The sequence below is a fragment of the Colius striatus genome, chromosome 25, assembly GCF_028858725.1.
Source record: "Colius striatus isolate bColStr4 chromosome 25, bColStr4.1.hap1, whole genome shotgun sequence".
In the NCBI taxonomy this organism is placed as follows: Eukaryota; Metazoa; Chordata; class Aves; order Coliiformes; family Coliidae; genus Colius; species Colius striatus.
The window spans coordinates 4,533,165-4,556,304 of record NC_084783.1 but is presented as its reverse complement, the minus strand read 5'-3'; the positions used below and the strand labels follow the sequence as shown (position 1 = coordinate 4,556,304).

The 23,140-nt window shown below is 43.4% G+C and overlaps 1 protein-coding gene and 1 long non-coding RNA gene across 4 annotated transcripts; both read right to left on the bottom strand.

Moving 5' to 3' along the window:
• Nucleotides 1-283: 283 nt before the first annotated feature.
• Nucleotides 284-8,642, bottom strand: LOC133627782 (HAUS augmin-like complex subunit 8). 3 transcript variants are annotated; one of them, XM_062014885.1, is made up of 11 exons: nt 8,239-8,642; nt 7,868-7,938; nt 7,725-7,780; nt 7,352-7,445; nt 6,538-6,651; nt 5,956-6,038; nt 5,295-5,366; nt 4,617-4,775; nt 3,608-3,749; nt 1,724-1,865; nt 284-967 (listed from the first exon to the last, which is right to left on the bottom strand). In XM_062014885.1, the coding sequence occupies exons 1-11, from the start codon at nt 8,277-8,279 to the stop codon at nt 847-849; spliced, it is 1,095 nt and encodes a 364-aa protein (XP_061870869.1). In that variant the 5' UTR covers nt 8,280-8,642; the 3' UTR covers nt 284-846. The 3 variants fall into 3 exon arrangements, with proteins under 3 accessions (XP_061870869.1, XP_061870871.1, XP_061870872.1); XM_062014887.1 differs by having other exon boundaries at nt 5,295-5,363; XM_062014888.1 differs by lacking the exons at nt 7,352-7,445; nt 8,239-8,642 and having other exon boundaries at nt 7,725-8,066.
• Nucleotides 8,643-18,399: 9,757 nt separating this feature from the next.
• On the bottom strand, nt 18,400-21,159 carry LOC133627799 (uncharacterized). Its single transcript, XR_009820401.1, has 2 exons — nt 19,905-21,159; nt 18,400-18,653 (listed from the first exon to the last, which is right to left on the bottom strand). It is a non-coding gene; the product is annotated as an uncharacterized LOC133627799 (long non-coding RNA).
• Nucleotides 21,160-23,140: the final 1,981 nt, after the last annotated feature.

The window sequence follows — 23,140 nt, the reverse complement described above, 5'->3', positions numbered from 1 at the left end:
ACCATCTTGCCTCCACAAGGCTTCCTCACTCGGCTACTTTTCAGGCTGATCTCTCAAGGCCTCCACCTCCCAGCTCTGCATCACAGAAGCAGGTACTGGCAGTTTTAACCCTTTGAGTGCGATTCCCACAGCTTGCCATTAGCACCTGTTAGTGCCTGCAAGTCCATCACTGCATATCTACAATCATAGAATGGTAGTGTAGTATTAGCCCTATGTAAGCCCAGATGGAAACAAAAGCTTCTGTAGTAGAACAGGGAAGATATTCTGGCATGAAGGCTAGAGATAAAGCAGTGGAAAGTAATCTTTATTATTAAAGAGAATAAAGTCCTTAAAAAGAAGATGGCAGGTTACTACAAAAACATTGATGGTTTTAATAATTCATTTCCAAGACAATCAGCCACAAAGTTAACAAAGTTTTCACTTGGTGGAAGTGACCAGGCTCTTTCTGATCCACTGGCGTTCTCGTACACTGCCCTCTAAAGAATGCTACTTGGGAAAAAGATGGAAATCAGTCTGAAAAGTCTAAATCAGTCTTGGAGCTACTTCCAAGAAAGGCAAACAAGAACTTTAAGAATACATAGGTCATATTTGCCAAGAAAATACTTTCAGTGTTGTCAAAGCAGAAGGTGTCAAAGAAATTTGCACTCAAAAAGGAGGTCTCCTTATGGGCAGAATGCAGAAGAAAACTCCCTTTATTTTAGGAAGCACACATGCTTACAGTGCTCACACAGCCTAAAAATGTTGGTAAGTTGTATGACTGACTGAAAATTGGACAAGTTGTATGTTCACACAGAAGCATGGTCTCGTTGCTTTAGAACCCGCTCGTTTGTCAAACAAGACACAAACTTAGCCGAAGTACCAGTCTCTTACAACATCTGGTCCATGCTGCTCTTCACATTTTCTTTGGTTACACAGAGAAACTTCTTTACTAACTTCAAACGCCAGGTTCTGCACTTGTGTGGAGCTCCTGGAATAAATGAAGCTAAATCAGTTACTCTAAAGGATAACAACTTCTGCTTAACCCCAAAGGCTATGGACATTTGACACCTGGACATTTGTATCATTCTCCTACCATGGAGCCACAAGAAAAACTGTCATATATATTATCTACCCAAAGGCTAAAATTTGGTGAAGGGAAGTCTGCAGCAGGGGGAGATGCTTTATGGTCTATTAATCTTCAAAGTTTTTACCTGTCATCTATTATAGCGAAATGAAGGAAGGGAGGAAAGGAAATAGATCATGCTTCATCTCTTCCTCCTGCTCTCAGTGATACTTTGTATTTGTTGACTCAATACTTAAGGAAAAAACCTTTTCTGTGCACCCTGTCACTTCTAAAGGGTGATACATTTCCATGGTTATTATTTAAGACACACTGCTTCCAGTTTGCCTTTCTGTCTCCTGCAGTTCTCATCTCCTATATACTTGCACTTTCCCAGGGCTATTCTTGGCCATTGAAATTCTCAGTGGAAGTGTCAGGGAATGGCACACAAAACTTGGCCAATTAGAAGAAACAAACAAAATGAAAAGTCCAAACGTCTTTCCTTTGACAGTAGGTAGGGTAGGGATGGAAATACAGATGCCCACTACAGACAGAACTAAACTCGGTGTTGTTCCCTCAGTTAATCCTCTTCCAAGACACATTCTACACACGGTCTGGCAAAACTATGGATTTTCCTCCCAACATTTAGCCAATAAGTCTTTTCACCTGATTCGCTGTAAATACCTTTGAATCTCTTGATCCAGTTTCTGAGAGACTTCTTTAAGGTCTTTCAGTACCCCAAACACTTGTGTGCTTTCTTCTGAGTAGCGTGGCATAATTTCTGCCAGAAGTTCCTGTGTGACAGTTAACTCCTTCTGCAGGCCATCTACAATATCAGATGGTAAAGATCTCATTCAAAAATACAGGCAGTGGCATCAACTCATACAAGATTACTTAACAGCCAAATATCCACAGAAACAAGTGAACTAGGTAATGAAAGCTACTGTTTGTTCAGCTTTCACAATCACCCCAAGAGAAAACTGGGAAAGCTAAGTTATTTTTAGCTATGGAGACTAACAGCAGCAAAACCAGGGGACAGACCTGCTGGAGAGCAGCTCCAGGAGAGAGACCTGGGAGTCCAGGTTGACAGCAAATTAAACGTGAGCAGCAATGTGAGCTCGTGGCCAAGAAAGCCAATGGCATCCTGGGGCATCAGGAACAGTGTGGGCAGCAGGTCAAGGGAGGTTCTGCTGCCCCTCTACTCTGTGCTGGGGAGGCCTCATCTGCAGTCCAGTGCCCAGTTCTGGGCTCCCCAGCTCAAGCGGGAAAGAGAACTGCTGGAGAGAGCCCAGCAAGATGCTGAGGGGACTGGAGCATCTTCCTTCTGAGGAAAGGCTGTGGGATCTGGGGCTGTTCAGTCTGGAGAAGAGGAGACTGAGGGGGGAGCTCATTCATATTGACAAGTATCTAACTGCTGGGTGTCAGGAGGTTGGGGCAACACTTTTTTTTCTGTTGTCTCCAGTGACAGGACAAGGGGTGATGGAAAGAATCTGGAACACAAACAGTTCCACTTGAGGAAAAACTGTTTCAGTGTTTGAGTGAGGGAGCCCTGGCCCAGGCTGCCCAGGGAGGCTGTGGAGGCTCCTTCTTGGGATGTTTCCAAACCCACCTGGACACGTTCCTGTGTGACCTGATCTAGGTGGGAGCTGCTTTGGCAGGGGGGCTGGACTGGATGAGCTCTAAAAGTCCCTTCCAACCCCCACTGTACAGCGATTCTACGAGCAGCCTAATAAAATTGCTAATCAAATTTTCATTTAGAATATGTAAAAGACTTTCACATGACAAATGCAAGAGAAAAGCATATTTTATACATCCAAATTTCCCTGGCCACTTACATACATTGCTTTTTGCATATAATCCCAAAATGGAACTGATCCAGTCCTTTCCTTCAGCATTCACCAACCAAAAATAAGTATTTCTTTCAATCTTTCTTACAAAAAAACCAAGTTCTTCAATAAATCTCCTCCATTTGTTTTAAAGTGTAAGCAAGATCGTTGTAGATGGTTTAAGAATCTCATTACTAGCAGATCAGCAGTTTAAAGATATCTTTTTTGTCCAGACTTCAATACAGAACACAAGTACTCATTTATCAAACAAGCACTCTCTGGCTCAAGATATCCCAGGGCACATTTAAACTCTAGTTGTACAGGAAATGTGAGCACGTCTACCCACGTGACTTTATCTCTCAAACACAGAAACAAAAAGAGATCACAGTATGTTTGTAACTCTATAACTTGCTCACTCATTAGGAACTAGAAAGGAAGAGGAATGCCACAAATAGGTAAAACACACACTTTCTTTAGCAATTTTCTGCATGAAAGCTGCCCCAGTTTAGACAGTTTTTCCTGCTGCAAGATAAAAACCTTGTTCAGGTGTGGTTTAGTGGTTAAACAGAGACAAAAATTACTCACAGCAAAACATGTGACTACTGCTGCAGCCCAGTGTCCATACAAGCTGTAAGAGCACATAAATTCCTGCAGTGGCCAGAGAGCCAGCATACCACAAAAAGCTAGCATATCACAAAATCGCTATTTTTTATAAGAAGTTTGATGAATCCAATTGCCATACCAAGGTATGTTTGTGCATCTCCTTCTATGTGAATATTCCTGATGGGTAATTTATGTCTAGCGGCATCCAGCGAAGTAGCAAAGTTTTTATATTGCTCCTTAAACTGTTCACAAACAGCAACAAGGGGGGAAAGTACATCCATCTGAAAGAGAGGCACAAATAGTTTATAAAAAACTCCAAGTACCGCTCTGAAATGCTCATTTACAGAAGAATTTGAGAAGTTTGTGGTAGGATACTCCTCTAATGCTGCTTACTAGATTTTCCTCTACCACCCCAAAATGTCTATGTCAAAACCAATTTCCTTGTTACTGCTGTTGAGAGCTATTAGCAATAGATCAGGTGAAGTGTACTATACATGACACTACAGTTAAGAGTGTATTCATCAGAACACTGAAGTCTTGTTGAATTTTTGCAATGCATATTTATTAAAAGCAAACCTAAGATCAGTTCTGAACATTTGTTATTCCCAAAGAACTACCTTTTAATGTGATGCAACAGAACTAACAAAACACTGACAAAGAGGGGAAGACTTAGCTTCTAAGATCACCTGTTACCAAGAACTTAATTAGAAACTTGCCTTCTTACAATCAGGCCACAACTATCGCTGATGTATAAAAATAAATCAAAGTACAGATGTCCACCTCTCATCTAAAGGTCAACATCTCAAGCTCTAGCTATAACTGTCATTGCCCAGCAGCAGGGTGTTCACATGGCTTAAGACACTTGCAGAGCTTGTAAAGTACTCTGGTGATCAGTGCACTACTGCTGCCCCTTGCAGCTCTAACTTCTCCTTGCCTATGTACACGACACAACCAAGAAAGTGACAAAAGGTCTGTGTTTAGGTTACTAGGAAACATTTCGTGCTACAAGAAGTCAATCTTTATTTTAAGATGCATAAAACCACGTCCCAGGAGACAAGAGAAGCAGAAGAATCTTCTCTGGATAAAGGACTACTTCCTAAGTGAGCTTGTTTCAATAGAGAAGAGGTCCAGACTGTAATAAAGCCTACCTGTTTGTCTAATGCTTCCTCTAGTCTCTGCTCTCTCTCTTTGAGTAGAATTTCACGCTTCAGCTCCCAGAGCTTCTCCTGCTGTCTCTCCTTTTCTTCACATAACCTTAACAAGTTCTCTTCTGTTTTTTTCTCCAGCTCAGCAAGATTTTTTTCTGCCTATTACACACACACACACAAAATATTAACTCAAGTAACACTAGTCTAAGTTACTCTGAATAAACAAGTGTAAGGACCAGACCAGATCAAAGAGCTGCAGTTAAGGAAGCAAAGACCTCATGCAATAAGCACAGGACATTATAGTTAGTGCCCCCTCCATCATCTTCCCTCAACCTCCCAAATGATTTTTGTAAAGGAAAACCAGACATAAAAAGCACTGAGTGAACAAAGAGCAAAAAGTCATTGCTACAACCATGAACCCAACCAAACGCTCTCCTTCAGTCTTCTCAAGACTTCTGCATACCCCTGCTTTGTGAAGAACAAGACCCAGCTTCATAAACTGGCACTGCATTCACTCTAAGAGAGTTTTCAAAGCAAGGAAAATGGTTTTACAAGCATAAACATAGAAAGTCACAAAAATCTAACTGTTACAGGTCAGAAAGCATAGACAAGGCATTAAACAGTTCCTCAATATCAAGTTCTTCCGTCTGAAATACCAAATACTTGACTGACTCTCACCTTTATTCTTAGGTAAGTTAAAAGCAGTGTCAGAGACTCCAGCTCTTCAATCACAACATCATCATTTCCCTTCTAGAAAGAAAAGAACATACTAGAGCAAATTTGGTATTTCAACAATTATTCTTCTAATGTTCAAACAAATCACTGAAAGTTCCATTTGTGCCCAGAATCATCATCGAGTCATCAACAACAGTCTGCTCCAAAGAAGGCTGGGTTATTAAACAATGCACATTCAATACACCTCTGTGCTTCACCCTTTTCTGTAACATTCTCAGCACATTTTTTCAGTGCTAGGTTGAACAAGATCTGCACTTTGAGTCAGGTTGAATCAATGTTGGTTTTCTGAGTAAAAAGGTCAGAAAATATTGAAAGATCTGATCTAATTAACAAGTAGGACAGAAACACAAGAAGAATACACTTGAGGAGATGCTACAAGTGGAGCAGGTTCTTTACCACAGGGAATGGAAGCAAAACTTCAGTCAGTGTTAAGACATCTGATAAACAAGAACATCACCAGCAACACAACAGACATAGCCTCTGACTTCTTCCAGAGGGCTTCAGCTGATTCCAGGACCCCAAAGTTGTTATGGAGATTAAAGATAAACAGAGAACCTTCATTTCACACATTTCAAAAGACACACATGAAAGCAGTGAGACTCACCTTTTTTGCTCGGCTTTTACGTGTCCCAGTAGCTCCTTTGCAAACAGGTTTTGAATGATGAGTCTCTTCACAAGCACTTTTATCTGTGTTGCAACAGAAAAGTTATTGCCCTCTTCTACCAAAGTATACAGGGTGGAACAACACACCATCAGGTCCTTCACATGCAAAGACAACTTCAAGATTATTATGTGTGCTCTGCTTCTGAGTCTGATGACACGAGATGTGCATCGTGGGAGCATTAAGCTGCAAGTGACAGTTACAGATCCCAGGGAAACAACTGGCCAAAGGGCTGATAATCTGACACTCATCTGTCACAGGAACAAAGAATGGAGAGCACTTTGTTCTTGAAAACTCAATGCTAAACAAAAAGAACCGAGCACCCAGACAATTAAATAAAACAGATGATTAAAATTAAACTCCAAAGGTCTTAATAGCTCTGCTTAAGGACACTTGCAACAACATTCAACTTCCCTTCAGAAGTCCTTTCATGAATCTAGAAGAACAGAAGGTTACTTATCATCAAGTCATGGCACAGACATGAAAAATAATAAACCTGGAACCTGAGTATGAGTGGAAGCTTACCAGTAACAGGTGAAAGATCAAGCTCTGGTCGACTACTTTTATCTTCATCTAATAAAGTGGATTGCAAGTCACCTTTCTCAAAACTGCTTTGGTTTAATGAGCCAGGGACACGACCTGAAGAAAGAAGCTGTTGTCAGACTAAAAGAATTAGAGTAGATTCTGCACAAAGTCACAATTCTGTGTGCTTTCACTAATATTTGGGCACCTTACACAAGCTTCTACATATTTTGTCTCTCTCTCTCTCATTTGCTTCCTCCCTGACTTATCTCAAGATAAGGTGGCTCAGAATGTTATCCTCTGAAACATTTCACAGCTCAACAACAGAGAATAATGTTATTAACTCAGGATTTTCAAGTCACCTGGAGAAAAGTTTTGTTAGAAAATTCTTTTGTGACTCTTGCAAAAGAAACAAAAATGGACTGTCCTGCAGCCAGAGATTCTCAGTCATTTACTCTTGGTTTACTGAAAAGATTAAATAGAAAAGCTGGGTAACTGTGAGGGCACAGTGAAAGCAGAGTTCAAAGTCTTGTGCAGGAGGCAAGAAATAAGGTTAGACAACCCAAAGACTTCATCACAAAACAGTCTCCTATCAGAACATTAACTTTCTATCAGAAGATTCAAAGGAGACTTCAATGCACTTGAGTTTACACCTCTTAATCCCACATCATTTATTAATTCCCTCTGTATCCAGATGCGAGTAAAACAAAAGATCATCTTGTAGCAGCATTTTAGAGTTCTTCAGGGTACCATCAAGTTCTTAAGGGCTGGAAATAAATACACAAAAGAAGAGCTCTTAAATTCTGGTAATACCTACCAGCCGAAGCGCCACGTTTCCGAGGCACTGATCTGGGTTTAGTGGCAGCGGATGTTTTAGCAGTGGATGTCGAAAAAGAATGTACTGAATTACCCTGACAATCAAGAAATGAGTAAGACTGAATATCATTGTCACCGGCAATCTATATTCACTCCGACTTGAACGCTGACAATAAACAACTACAGGCCCAGCTCGTCTTGTTGCTTCGCAAGTCACCTCGAGCTGCCATCCCAGACTGCATCCAGCGCTACACCACGACTCGCTCCGAACCGCGGCGGGTGCTGGTATCGCTTCGGTCTCGCTGCCACACGCCCCAGCCGCCCCTCGCACCATTTCTGACCCCGCGGAGCGCCCCCGAGAGTCGTCCAACTACCTTCTCGCCGTCCTTCTGAAAGCACTGCAGATAGCGCGACTTCACGACCCGTCCTCCTGAGGAAGAAGCGGCGAGAGCTCAGCCGGGCCCGCCGCCCCGCCTCGCCCCTCAGGCGGACCGCGCTCGCCATTCCGCCCAGGTACCTTTCGGCTCCGTCTCGGACACTCGTCCGCTCGCCCCCCTGGCGCTGCGGTTGGGGGCCTGCCCGGACATCCTGCAAACACAAAGCAGTAGACGACAGCGGGCGCAGACGGGGAGCGAGGAGCCGGCCGGCGGGCCGCTACCCCGCTCTCACGCCGCCGCCTCGGCCGCCATCGCGTTCGAACCGCCGCGCGCGCAGCGCCGGCCCCCGCGCGCCCCCTGGCGGCGCGGAGCAGGGACACGAGCCCGGCCGGGCCGCAGGGTCACGGCCCGGGCACGGAGCCCTCCCGCCCCGGCACAGCCCCGCCACGCTCCCCTCGGCGCCAGGGCAAAGCGCGAAGCGACGGGCTGACAACGCCTAAACGTGACTGACCTCGCCGGTTTCGCCTCAGGTCTTGGGCGGGAGGTGGCCATGCTCTGCAGACTCAGCTGACGAACGGCAAGAACGCTACGGGAGGGAATTTCTGCGCCGCCCCACTGAGCTACGGAATCGCTGGAAAAGCGGCAGCGACACCACCGCCTCTGCAGCGGGAGCCCTCACGGTGCCAGGAGGCGACGCTCCCGGCCAGGAACGGCACCGGTGTAGTTTGGTTTTGACAGGAACCTGGCCACTCCCTCTTCCCGCCGCAGGGCCCAGCCCCCGGCTCCCGACATCACCCTTTCCCGAGCCGCGCAGGGAGCCACAGGCGGGGGCGCGGGCCGGGCCGGGGCGAGCCCGGCGCCTCCTCCCGCAGCTCCAGGCGGTGCTTTGCGCCTCCCGGCCTGGCGCGGGGCTGCGCGCATGCGCAGTGCGCTCGAGGCGCTGAATGGGCGCCGCCCTGCCTCCCTGTACCCGGAAGTGGCGAGCGGGGCCTGTGGCGGGCGGCGGCGTTAGTCGCTACCGTTTGACACGGCGGCTGAGGTAAAACAGAGGCGGAGCGCGCCCCTGGGCATCCAGGTTCCTTCTTCCCTTCATTCCCTTCTTTCTCTTTCGTCTCTGTAGCCGGCGTGGTGCCGGTGGCGCTCCTGACGGACGGGGTGCCATCACAGCGGTGCTGTCCCCCGAGGCCCGTGTGGTGGGGCGCTGTGAGGCAGGTGCGGGAGTTCTCGGGGCGGGGGGGAGGCGGGAGACGGGCGGGAAGAAATCGTGGAGCTCCAGCAATTCCCTCAGGGGTCTGGAGCCCGGGAGCAGTTCTGGGAGTCCCCCCTTGAGGCGGTGGGTGCTGGAGCGGAGCGGTGCCCGGGAGCAGCAGACTGAAGTTGTGTGGGCTGGTAACCGACGCGATGGCAGATGTGTTGCTGCTCTCTTGTTTTGCGTCTGATGTACCCGAAGAGCCGGCCGTGCCTTAGGGAAGGGACGTGCCTCGCTGCCCGGCTGCGTCTTCGGTCTCTCGGGAGACGTGCAAGGGAAAATCTGCCCATTGATCAGGGCAAGACGCTAATTTCTGTCTCCTGTTTCCTGATCTCTCGACTATGCAGCGTTCTGCTTTTTCGCATGATGTCTTTAACTCTTGGTACGAACAGCCTGTAAGCTTTCATACAAATATCCCAGTGTCTTCCAGAAAGAACCCGTTAAAACTTTCTGGATTCTTTTGTTTCTTTGTTTTATTTTTGGGCAACTCTTGGTGTCAGTGCTGCTGCTGTGTTGAGGTTGTGCTTTATTATGGTGACTGTCATTGCCTGTCATGTTGTATGCCTCTAGATGTTTGTATCTTGCTAGTGATATGGTTTTTAGGTAAGTTTGAGTTAGCAATCTTTGCAAAGTAAAACTTCTGTAATCTGGGAATATGTCGTTGTTGCATGTTTATAGACTAAAAGCAGCAGAACATTATCCTGATTCATTACGGTTGTTACCGTGTGGTTGATACAAGTATGTGTGATCCCTAATGCAAGATGACTTCCCAGTATCATTTTGTTTGTTTTCTGTTACTCCATGAGTATTTTGGCAAAATTTTTACCGAGTTTTATTTGCAAGTTCTTTTTCTGAAAAGTCAGAAGTGCTTTGGATGCAGATAAGTTCAGTATTCCTTGATTTCACCTTCTGGAAATGTGTGGCAGTGTAGCAAAGGGCTGGAGATGATCTCAGACCTCCTGCAAATGCAATTATCCTTTCCAAGATGTCATCAGCATCCTCCCACGTTACTCCTAGAGGTGGACTGGTATCAGTTTATCTACCTCCCTGTTTGCAAATAAGAGTTTGTCATGGGTAATTAGATGCTCTCTGATTTCAAGTTTCTTAGCTGGAATACATGGCTGAAGTACTTGCCCTGAAGTAACAGAGTGAGGTAACCCTGTGTTCTGTTTTAGTACATTAGAGTCACACCCATCCCATTTTAGTAAGTCTTTAGTGTTTTTAACTCAGAATCTTGTCAGGAACAAATCCATTTATTGTAGGGAAAGCAACATGGGGAACTTCAGTTCATAGCAGCTTCAAGATTCATTGTGTGTCTTTTAGAAAAAGAGTTGTTCTTGATCTCTTCTTGTCTTTGAACTCACAGTGAGATTCTCTATCTACTCTACATAAAGTCCAGTAACATTGTCTGTGCTTTTCAGGAGGATGTATCTAAGGCCATTTCCTTAATCATTAGTGTTTACTTACTACCATGGAACTCAGGAGTTGCTGCAGTAACTGGAACTAGTTTTATACAGCTGTACAGTTTGGGTTATGCAAGGTTTGGCTTGAATGTTTTTCTCAATGAAAAGCTTTTTCAGTAGTTGAATGTTGTAGTTTCTGCAGTGACTGGGCACCTGTCTGTGCCAATGGATAATCTAGTCAGAGTGGGAAGACTCATCTGTTTCTGGTTTTCTGTGGAACCTAAAACACTTACAGAACTGAATAATTTAGGAAGACTAAATGCAGCTGATGATAAATCTAAATGAGGTTTACCTAGAAAGTAATGCTTAGTGCAGTCTGGGTTTTCTGACAAATGATGATTCAAACATTAGACCTCTTGAATAATCCTGTATACGATTGTTTGACTCATATGCACGTAGCTGAGTATCACTTAGTCTAACATGGTCTTTCCTTAGCTAGATGGTCCAATACCATGATTCACATATCTCAGGCATTTAAAAAGGAAAAAGTCCTAAAAGATGCAACAGTATGAGCTTTCTCAACAGTCACAGAAAGAGTGAAAAATTAGGATTCCACAAAAAGTTTGTGGTTTGCTACTCTTTTTTTTGTTACATTTGGATTTTTGTACTTTGTTCTGTTTTGAAGACTGTTTATTAATCAAATTTCTAAGAAGTGAGACCTGCTTATTTTAATATTGAGAAGTGTGAGATGCTGCTAAGTGTTTTTCTCAGTGGATGGCTGTTTTAGTGGGTAACCTGCCTTCTGAACAGTGTAGGAGTGCCTTTATTTCAGAAAAGGAAAATTCAGAGATTTTTGTCTCTAGTATATCATGTTTTCTTGATGTATCACATGACTTCAGTGTGACTTGCCAAGTTGCTTTTATCTAGGCTTTATTGTGGTGCTTGTATCCGATTACCAAGCGAAACTCAATGCAGAGCCTAGAAAAAGATGCATTTCCTTTAATGACCAACAATGTTTAACAATAAAAGTGGGTTTAAAGGTATTTTTGTTGTGTGTACATTCTGCTGATGAACCTCTTTTGTATGAATCGGAAGGAAAAAAAGTAGTTAAACCTCAAGTTTCTTAAGAAAATTTCTTATCAGAGGAAATGCAGTTTTGGACCAGAGAAATTTTTTACTTCCTTTGTTGACAGCTGTAATGCCATTAAGGATAAAATAAAGAAAACTGCAAAAGGTGGTAGAATAGCCTCCAGGGTTCTTTTGGCTTATGTTATTTCCCTCTAACACTCTTGGTTGTTTTGCCTTCTTTCCCCGTTTTCTCAACAAGGCCACATTTCAGTTTCCTCTGAATCATACTGAAGTGTGTGTCTGTAACTCTGACACAACACGTTTTTTGTAAGGTAGTAAAGTTTCACAGGCCTTTAGTGTCACTGTAAGCCTGATAAGGTGTCTTTGTCTTGAGGTTAAACTGCATTTGAATCATTAAGAGGAAGCAGACCTCTGCATCTTTAGGTGCTTTGAGGGCATAGATTGAGATCAGGGTGTCAAGGGTTACAGGAGAGCAGAGAGAAGGTAACTGAGAAGGAAATGTTGTAAGGAAGGTAATTTATTTGACTTTTTCCTGTATTATGTTGCATTACTTGCATTGCAGTGCAGTTTCTCCTTTGTTAGGCATCTGTGGCAGTAACTTCTTTGGCAGGATTGATTACCAAGAGTAATAAGAAATGTATTGTAAATTTGCATGCTTCATTCAGAGCTACTGCTTTTGGAGTAGAAAAGGCCAAGAGCTTCTACTTGAAGAAAACTAAGGATCTAAACTTGTTTAGCTCAATAAAATTTTGATGAGCAAGAAAAATAATGATGTGTTAGTAGAATGCCAGGCAATTTTCAGGTTATATACGAATGTACAAGTGTCTGGAATACTGGGAAAAGAAAGAGTTAAAATTCATTATGCTCAACTAACAGCAACTGTACATCCTTATGATGTAAGGCAAGGGTTGAGGCATTTGCCTTTCTTGTAATGCACAGTTAATTGTGGAAACTTTAGGGTGCCTCCAGTAGCCATTTGGCAGGAAATTCCTTGCTTTGGAAATCAAGGACAGATAACAGCTGATTAGTTTTGAAATTGCAAAATGCTTTCCATTTAAGCAGACTGAGGTGTCTCTTTTCTGGGTAGTCATTGATTTTTCTGATATTTAATAATATTAGAGATCAAATACTCGTGTTTTTACTTTTACGTTGAAAATTACTTCATGAGCAATGTGAGAAGCTTGAATCTTACATCTTGAGGAACACAGCACTGTAAATACATGTGAAAATGTGAAGAACTGGAATATTGTAAAGTTCATCCTCAACCATTTTGCTGTAATGGTAGCTTTCCTTTTTTAGCTTCACTATGATTCATTGACTAAATATGTGACTTCAAATTATGGCCTTATTTAAACTAAACAGATATCCTGAGCTGATTGGGGCAAAGTCCTCTTCTAGTACATTACTGCATTATTAAGTGGACAACGTTGGCTTTAATGTAATAAGAAAGTAATTGGTTTAATGGAGACTTGAACACACTTAGAAAATACCATCCAAATTACCATGTAGAATTGAAATATTTGGCTTTCTATTTCTATTAACAGCAGCAAAAAGTAAAATTCCAGATTCATGATAAATTATGTAACCTACTGCATTTCTTCTGCAGAGTACTGAAGTAGTTACGTGAAGTGTTGCCCGGCTCGGTGATTTAAGTGGCAAGTGTAATCCTTCCTCCAGTGATGGACTAAAGAGTTCATCCCCACAATCATTTAGATTATTTTTTGTAGGACCAGTAGATTTTTGTTTTTTCCAAGCAAATGCAAATACGAATTGATAGGTAACATAAAAATAAATGTGGCATTAGGCCATTGCCTTGCCAGCTCATTTTGTTAGTGCTGTTTGCAAAGGATAGAGTAGGGAAAAGTAACAAAATCCTGAAAAGAGGTTTTTAGGTTGGTTGGTTTTGCTTCCATTTTTCTTGACTTGTTGGAATTATCCTTCTGGGATAGTTGAGTAAAGGTGGCCTGTAACTGTTACCTTATACCTGGCACTATTTCAGATTTACTTGTCTTCAGTCTCACTTGAAATAAGTCATGTTAAATTGTGTATGTTATACTGGCACAAAGAAACCACTGTCTCAAGGGTGCAAATCATATATCACTCTATCCTTTGACTCACTAATGCTGTGCAGCTGCTGCTCCACTCCTGCCCACAGAACTGATAATCTAATGTTTTGGATAAAAGGTTACCATCAAAGGCTTTGCATGTCTCAACTTTTTCTGACTTTTTTTTGTTTGTTTTCCCTGGCTTACCTAACTCTGCTTGCATCTGTGAAACAGTACTATGGTGAGAAATAATGCTTTGCTGTGTTTTGTGGATGCTGATGAATGTCCTTAGTAAATTTTATGTGCTGTTAAGGGCTTGTGACAAGTAAAATATTTGAAGGGAAACAGGAAGGAGTCTGAATGTGAAGTCTAAAATTAGTTGATGTGCAGCAAATGCCAGCTTCTGCCTCCCACTTATGAAATTCTTTACTATACACATCTTTGGGTTTTCCCATGCGTTGGAAAGGAGCTTCTTATAAAAAAGGTACTGAAAAAATTGAGATAGCTTTGCAGAATTTCCATCTACAGAAAGAATTCAACAGTGGTGGTTGTGCTGCTGTGTTCCTGAGGTTGCTGTTTCACCTGCTGACCAGTATGGTTTCATTATTCCCTTCTACTCCAGTATTTCTCCTTTTGCTTCCAGCCTTCTCTGCACCTGAATTCAGGCTTGTGCTTCGTTGATGAGCCAAATGGCATCAAATAGATATTTCAATTGCTTAAAAAAATGCTAAGTAATTAGAGATAATACAATTAGAAGGAATCCTTCTAATCATCTGTTCAGACCACTCAACGTAAACAAGAGAGTGTTACGGTACCTAATTAACTGTTCTAATGAAGATGTTCATCTGTAATTGGGGTCTGGCTAATTTTCTAAACAGGACCTTAGCAATGACGTCTCATCTTCAGTGCCATTTAACTTTTCGCAGTGTAGGGTAGCTTTCTGGTGATGTTTATGTTTTACACTAGCTTGAATGTTTTTAGCTTTGAATTCCAGCAGTGGCTTGTTCCTCCAGACTGCTGATGGTTGCTAAACTCTAGTCCTCCGTGCAAGGACTTAAACTGATAGCAGTCTCCTCTGTGTGTTTCTAATAGACAAAGCTTCTAGAGTATTTTGCTGTTAGGGAGTATTTTCTATCAGATTTTGTAGTTATTGTTGCCATTCTTACTCAGCTACTTCAGTGAGTTTTGGATATATTCTAGATTGGTCACATACCTTTTGAGTACAAGGATAATGTGGCCACCTAACCTAATACTCATGTGATGTTTTTCTGGGAATAAGGTTCACTGTCATGCTTGTAGTGTTGTATTAGAATGCCATTTTAAAATAATTACTTGCTGTGGTTTTCGAACCTATTTGAGACAGCTGCCATCCCTGTGGTATGGGCTGTTTCTTGGATAAATTCCGTGTTACAGATCTATGAACTGAGCTGAAATTTGTTCAGCATTTGTTTTCTTGCTCCTCTACTAACAAGCTATAGAGTTTATCTGGCTTTTTATTGCTTGCTGCCTTGTTAATCTCTCTGTGATATATTTTTTTATTAGTGACTATTTTATTTCCTTGAGAACCATCATGAAAATGTTTACTTGGTCAGGAATCCAGCCTCACTAGGATTTAATCCTCAGTTGCTTGACGATACAGTCCTTATTACCAGAATTCATTAGGTAACCCACTTAGGATCTGGTCAATGTGTGCTCTTTTGCTTTTATGTTCTAATTTGTCACTTGGAATATTGTTTAGTATGAAGTCAGAGATCTGTCTCTTAGAGCAGTATTATGATCATATTTTATGTCCTTTATAGTAAAATAACAAGTAGTTGGAGACCAGCAGGTTTCCCTCAAAGCTCTGTGATGACTAGGTATTCTCAGACAGAAGAATTTAAGTATCATGTTATTTTTTTCTGGGACTCATGTAGTGCATTTTCAGGTAAATAAACTGGCTAACAAAAGCAGAATTGGTTGAAAGGAATCAACAGTAATTGAGTGATACTTTTCCTTAAGTGACTTAGAGAATGTAGAGTTTTTTTCTTCTTAAAGCCTCATAATGAGTATTGAAAGCCTCATAATCAGTATTAAATAATTCAAAGTAGCCTATCTGTTTGAAGTCATTGTTTGCAAGAGCAGTCTCAAATCTTGATGCTGTTGAAAGCAAGGAAATACTGTCTGGATTTGCTATGTGATTAAAAAAAAGGGCAGTGTTATGCCAACTGACTGTTTACTACTGATGTGACTCTATGCTGAAATCATGTTTCAGCAAGTTACTTCTACTGTAATCTTCCATATCGTTGCTATAGAGTGATGGGTGCCTGCTTCAGCTTCCATCAAGTTGTATGATGACTGCATAATCTAGAAGTCTATATGTAGCATAAATACATTAAGGTTGATGTCTGCATGTTACTTTGTCAGAAATCTGCCCTCTTAAGGTTCAGGGGTCTTTCTCTTTCTTGTTTTTCAGTTATACTCACCTGAGCAGACATTATACCAGCTACTGCCATTGCTGCTTACTGTAACTGGCCTGGGTTTTTTACTGATAGAGAAGAGGCCATCTGTGTTCTCTGGAAAGTGTAATACAGGAGTCTTGAGCAATGTACCAGAGACACCTTGGCAGCTGACACAAGGTGAGGTTAAGAAGTGTATACGAGTAAAGTCAGAGGTCAATACCTAGGTTCAGCTCTTCTATACAGGCAAAAAGTTGGTGCCATATTTTATAGGGTGCTCTTTTGGCAAAAATGCTCGCTGAGGGGACTTCCTCTATCATACAAGACAGTGTTTCTGAAACTAGTTGCTGAGGGGGAAAAAAGGAAGTCTGCACAAGGCTGTCTTCCTTGAACCGGCTCACAGACTTGAGAAGAAAATGGTCACTGGTTTGGGTTTGTTTTTTTTCCCTCTGTGCTTCAGATTCATTCTTCCCCATGAGCAGCAGTCTACTGTAGATTCTGCTGTACATTAAGGTGTTTGAGCTTCTAAAGATTAGGAATGCTTACACTTGCATAATTACTTCAAGATACTTCAGACTTGCTGGCTACTGGTCACTGATAGTTAAAGGAAATGGACGAAGGACATTGAGCGCACTGTTCCACCCTTTGTATGACAGTTATTGCAATAAGCTCTCCTTGGTGAATGAAGAAGGAAATTTAACAAGGGAAAAAAAACCCAATCATTGTCAGAGGGATCATACAGCTTGACCAGAGAAGTGCTGTGGTTTGACTTGCTGTCTGTGGCTTGCTCAGCCTTCCTCTTGATGAGTAGCCGGTAAAAATGGTCCAGCTTGCATAGTAGTATTGTCTGTAATCTAACTATTCAGAGTTCCCTTAAAGCACAGCTTTCTACTCTGAGGCTGTTCATGAGGCAGAACTATGTCATATGTTTCTGTGAAGTGATTCATTACTTGCAGTGGAAGTGGCAGCTAAATACTTCCAACTCTACTGATTTTAATTTTAAATGATTGCTCTCTGTGGCCTTATGCAAGTTCCTGTGCAGTTGTTCAGTAGCAAAAAGCAACTTCATTGGCATTTCTCTGCATCTTTTTTTAATATCTGGCATGTAGGTGTATAATTAGAGCATTTTGTTCTTGAAAAAAAAAATGCAACTGATATTCTGGGTATGCAACTTTACAAACTGTTAAAACAAAGGAGGTACTTCATTTTCCTTTGACTATCCATTGATAAGCTAATAAACTGGTGAGCTAAAGCAATATAAGCAAACCTAGTCCTGGTGATGTGAGTGCACCAAATTGCAGCTGAGACAAAAATCACCCATAAAGGCATAGAATGTTACTAAGTCTGGAGGCTTTTAACTTGGTGGTGAAGAGGAAGTTGACTTCCGTGAGGTTGATGTTAGGTTGAAGTTAGATTGCTGGCCTACATCAAGGATGAAAGGAGGAAAAAGCAATGAGAAAGGGTTACTATTGGAGACTCATGAATGAGGCTCCTGAAACCCAGTGAGGAAAAAGTAGATGTGAAAGGCGTAATGGCTTGTGAATTGAGTGGTTTGGTATCTTGTTAACTGAACTGAAAAGCAGCTGCAGTAAGACTGCATTTACGTTGTTGCCTAAAATTGAAGCTAAAAAACATGTTTGAAGCTTCCTACAGCAAGGATGTGGCTTACACAAGTGAGATTATCAGTCTCTTGTCTGGGTAAATTATGCAAGTTCGAAAAATCACTACAGTGTATAGGGTTAGGAGGAGCTGACAGCAGTATTTGCACTGGTCATCTGTAGACGCTGTTTCCTTGAAGCTGTGTGGGGGCAAATACTGTTCCTGACTTGTACCTTTCATGAAAAGTGGTCAGCTGGGGGAAACTAGGTGATGACTAGATGATCTCTAAAGGTGCCTTCCAACCCCTACCATTCTATGAAACAAACCAAAGTGTGGATCTCAGTGTCAGAACTGTCTTCCTACTTGCATCTATGGACTGCTCCTTCTGTCATAGTTATGGCTTCTCTAAGCTGTCACAGCTGATTTAAGAACTGATCAAATTCTGTTTCTACCTCAAGCTGCTTTTGTAGCTTTGTAGGAGGATTTACGTGGGAGGATGAATAAATGTTTGTGTAGCCAAGTGGTGAATTCAGCCAGGGAAATGATCTGGGTGTAAACTAACCTGGGGAAACAAGGAACTTTCATTTGGACATTTTTCCCAGTTCAGTTTGCTTTGTGGCTGTATGAATGTATGAATGCTTGTGCTACTTTAACAGGGAAGAAAGGATGGCATGGAAATAGAAGGAAAGTGAGAAGAGGATAGATCCTGGGGCAGCTGTCCACTCCTTGGGATATGCTAAGCAGACTGAAATAATATCACTTGTGCATGAATAGTGCGTGTGTTCTTTAATAATTTAACTATTTAATAACTTTATTCTCCCCCCCCCCCAAAATAATACCTTGTCATAAACCTCTTGTACACATTTTCTTTAATGGTGTAAGGACCTGACAGATGAGCTGTGATGGATTAAGCTTTGTTCTTTTCTGTCTCCATTCTTACTCTTGTGAAGGTTGCTTCCTCTTTGGTGTGTACACCAGAATGTGGCATTTGTGCTGCAGTTGCTCAGGGAGCAATACCTGCTGTGGTTGAAAGCAAGTCCCTCATGTTTTCACCAAAACCATCTTAAAATAATTGATACTCACCTTCAGCTTAATTGTTCCTTTATCTAAAAAGAGAGAGAGAGAGTGTGTTATTCTTGCCAAGCTCAGGTACTACCCTTTTAGACATTTGTAGTTGAATGAAACTCCCACATCACGGAGCTGCTGACTGCAACACCCCTTCAGTATGATTTCACCTGAAGTAATTTTCTTGCATTGTGCAAAACTATCTCCAGGGTGAGCAAGTTGGGCCCAGCACAGTTCTCTAAATTAAACTATGTCCACATTTATTCACAGCTTTTGTACAAGGTAAACTACAAAGTGCTTTATGGTTAGAGTACCATCAAGGCTGAGGTTCCAGCACAGAGCATCCTGTACTCATTGAAGTATTTTGCTGTAAAAAGGACATGTTCTCTTTTTGGAGTAGGATAATTCTCAAAACAAACAGTCACAGAATTTATTTTGATGGCTGGATACAGCCATATCTAAGATTTCTCTCTAGCACAGGTTGTCCACATGTGGAAGCATCACCCCCTTTGAATTACTCAACAAGTGTCAGCCAGTTTCAAAGACAAGGGGAGGATGAAACCAGATACAATCTGTTCCAAGAAAGGAAATGGCTTTTATGTAACTCCCAGTTTTTACACAGAAAAGGCTTAAAACATGATGGTTAAAAAGCCTGATTGCCTGAGCCCTGTCTACACTACAGCTTACACCAGTGTGAGCAGTGGAAGAACAGTGCTACTGGGTTTCATTTTCCATAATGTAAACACATTCAGTAGTAAGTTGGACATAATCAAACACTCTCAGTCCTTACAGGACAGAGAAGAATCTGCCTTTAAAACACAACCCCACAAAATATTATCCAACTTATCCAATTCCTCAAACATTACCACATCTTTCAGCAATACTCAGGCCTGAAGATGGAGAGGTTGCATTTCCCACACTCAGCTTAAAACAAAGGTAGGAAATGATGATGATGATGGTGGTGTCATTTTTTTATCCCTTCCCCAGCTGCCCAGGGTCACTCATTCAGATTTCAAAAGAAAGGATATTCACCGTAAAACATTTCAATAGCAGTTATCTGGGGTCTCTGCATGTCTTGAGGTTCCAAAATTATTAGTCTTGGATGTTTGAGATCACACACATCTCAAAATCACAGTAGCACAACCACCTGAGAAGTTTTACTAGATAAGGAATTAATTCATTTGGTTCCAGTTCCATTATCATCTAAAGCAACTCTCCACGAGACTCTGATGTGCTCTCACTGCATCTCAACTTAGAAACTAGTTCTCAAGCTCAGAATTGTAGGAACTTACCCAGAACTGTTCCATGGCTTCGTGACACAGTTTCTCCTTTCACCACTAACTGAATCTGAACTGTTGTCTCCTTGACAGAGTTAAAGATGGTTACACTTATCGCTTCCTCAACACCAGAGCGGAAAACAGAAGGTGCTGCAATCAAATAGCCCCTGAGAAGCAAAATTGGAAGCAGACAGTCAAGAACAGCAACAAGAGTGTGATTCTTATTTGTATGTCACTCTATGCATAACATAAACAACCCTCAGTATTTAAAGGCAGTAATAGTGACCTTTACTGCACACGTTATAAATACATTCATTTATACACTCTGTAGAAACACACTAAACCTGTAACTAACCATAAAAAAGCTGAAGTTCGGGAAAGAATAAAGAGATACCTGAGCCTCCAATAGAGTTTTGTAGATAATGTCTCATTTGGAAAGGACTCAGATACTTCTAACATTTTTATCTCAGTTACTTTTCATCACTCCCCTTACAGAGTTAACTTGTCACAAAGAAGAGGAGACTCTCAGTGATGATATTCAGCACTTTCTGGATGTCAGACTCACATCAACCTACCACATCTAAACTTCCAATTTCTACAGAAGGAGCTCAGAAACTACAACTACAAGACTGGGCTCAAATTCTAACATGTTTTTGTTCAAACAATTCTATCTTCCAAGTTTAAAAGTGGGCAAAAAGGACTTATTTTAGCTGGCACATACAGAGTTTTAAAGCCACCCCAGACGACCTCCCATCTGCACTACAGTCCTTGTGCTGCTGAATGGAATCTATACCATTCCTGAATGGCACCATGCCATGGACTTGTCAACTCGAAGGATTACAGACTCTGAGCTCTTTGATGCACTGGGCTGTAAGCAACACATTTATATTCTCTTCATGACACACCTTTCTGCTTTTTCTTCAGCCCCAAAGGATTTTTTACATGAGGCAATTCCTCATATGACTCTTGAAGCCCTATTTCTCAGCCCATGCCTTTTTACAGCTCCATGAGACAGTTTGGTTTAGTTCATGATTCATTGTCACTCTGGGATGAAGATGATGATGATTTACAGCCCTTAAATCACCTTTTATCAAATTCCAGCCCCCTGTTTCTCACTCAGCAGGCCTCATTGCCATGGAGATCTCATTACCCCCAAAGGAAGTTCAGATCTCTGTGGCATTTGAGTTTAATTGCACTGGGTATTTACAGATTCAAAACCTTGTGGTTGCCAGGTTTGAAAATTCATCAGAACAATAACAAATAACAACTAAAAGTTACTACTTTGTCTGTAAATTCTTGGTAAGAAAGAAGCTGCAGAGGGAGTACCATCTGCATCCAGGATGAAATGATTAGATTAAAACTGTCAGAGAAGCACAGCACTGCAGTGCCATATGTGAAGCACATGTATTCACATTGTTCTAAACTGCTGTGGCTCTTTCTGAAGCATCAACCCATCGGCACAGATACTGAAATCACTTCATGAGGAGCGTTTGGACATTAAATATTTAACTTGGCAATTTAACAGTTAACTTGACAGTGACTGGACAGATCCTTGAAGCACATTTCACTAACAGCTCTGCCAGATCACACCAAAACTTGGTAGAAAGAGATATTTACTACTAAGCAAATGAAAATAGGCTGTGGGTGGCTCTTCATTAATGCAGCTATTCATGGTGTTGATGGGCTAGAATAAGCCATAGATAAAGGAAAGAAAGCAGCAAACCTTGATCAACGTTAACCTAAACACTCCAGAAGGAGCTGAGGACTCAATTCCTAAAATCCAGAAAGCTTTCCCCGCAGGGAAATGTGACTTTCCACACAAGAATCCTTCACGTGCTCTTACGGAGCAACCATCATTACCTTCAACCATCCCAAACCCAACAGCAGCCCCTGCGCAACACCCCGGATTCCTTAAAGAATTGTTTGCAGAAGAAAGCTTTGCAGCCGCTTGCTGGAGCAGCTAGAGGCAGGTATTTCTCCGGAGACTTTCTTTTCTTCCCCCCTCTCCTTTCTCTGTGCTGTGCACTTTTGCACCGGCGAGCACAAACGTGCTGCTGGGCTCAGGAGCAGCCGCCGCTCGCCTCCCCGACCTCAGCTCCTCGACGTGACTTTTCGCAGGCTTTGTTAAGTAGCTGGGGCAACCACTCCCGGAGCCCCTCGCAGAGAGGAGGGAGGCTCATCCCTTCCTCTCCTTCCCCCATCACCCCTTCCAGGGAGCCCGCCGCAGGCTGCGCGACCTTCTCTGGGTACTTACTGCCTCTCCCGGGGCTGGGCTGCGCTCAGGCTGCAGAGGGTCAGGAGGACCCCCCAGACGCAGCCGGGCTCTTGGCGGGGCATGGTGCTGCAGGGCCCCAGGCCACGGCACTCTCCGAGGCCAGGAGGAGCCTTTTGTTCGCGGCGAGCGCAGCCCGAGCCTCCCCCGCCGCCCCGCTCCCGGGCTCGGCTCCCCGGTGCCTCCGGCCCCCGCCCCCGCCGCGTCCCCGCCCCCGGGCCGCCCCCTCCTGGCCCCGGTGCCCGCTCGGCTGCGGCCCCGGCTCTTTGTCTGCGGCTCCCCGCCTGCTCCTGACGGCGTGCACCGGGGGAGGGGGCCGGGCCCCGCACCTCCGCCTCCCGGCGCCGGGGCTCGGCTTGGCGCTGCCCGCTCCCAGGTGCGCTGCGCGCCCGGCCCCCGCGGGCTCCCGGCTGCAGCCGCCGCTCCTCGCCGCAGCCCCGACAGCCGAGCCCGGCCGGCATCTGCTCCTCAACTGCCGCGCTCAGCAGCACCGGGAGACCATCTGCCCGAGCGCTCTGCCTTCCTCCTCGACGGTGCCACACGCAGACTCCGCAGCTGCGAGAGCTGAGGTGCCTTAAAGCTGCCGTCAAGCCGCACCAGGCCAGAGCAGCCCCTGCGCGCTGCTCCCATCGAGCGAGCTTTTGCACTCCACTGAGCCCCACCAAAGAGCTGCTTTCCAACTGAAAATCCAGTGCCAGGGCTGATGCGACTCCATCCTCCTCTATTCCTAGGCCCTCTCTGTCCATCTCCATCCCTCGGGCCTGACCCGTGGTTACCGGGGTTTGAGACAGGAGGGGGAGCTCTCGACTGCATCAGGCTGAAGAAGGTGAGTCGAGTTGACACAAATGGAGGAAAAGCACACCCAAAGCAAAAGCAAGGATGCAAGGTGACAGAATCAATGCCGTGTCTCACGGAGAGGGATTAAATGCCACATCAAGGAATGATTTCTCCATCCCTTGCCAGAGACAACATGGGCAAG

Coding starts and splice junctions, on each gene's coding strand:
- LOC133627782 (XM_062014885.1), bottom strand. CDS start 8,279: ATGGCCACCTCCCGCCCAAGACCTGAGGCGAAACCGGCGAG. Junction 5,367..5,955: donor GTAAAAGCCGAGCAAAAAAG/GTGAGTCTCACT, acceptor TTTTCTTTCTAG/AAGGGAAATGATGATGTTGT. Junction 4,776..5,294: donor TAACTTACCTAAGAATAAAG/GTGAGAGTCAGT, acceptor TGTGTGTAATAG/GCAGAAAAAAATCTTGCTGA.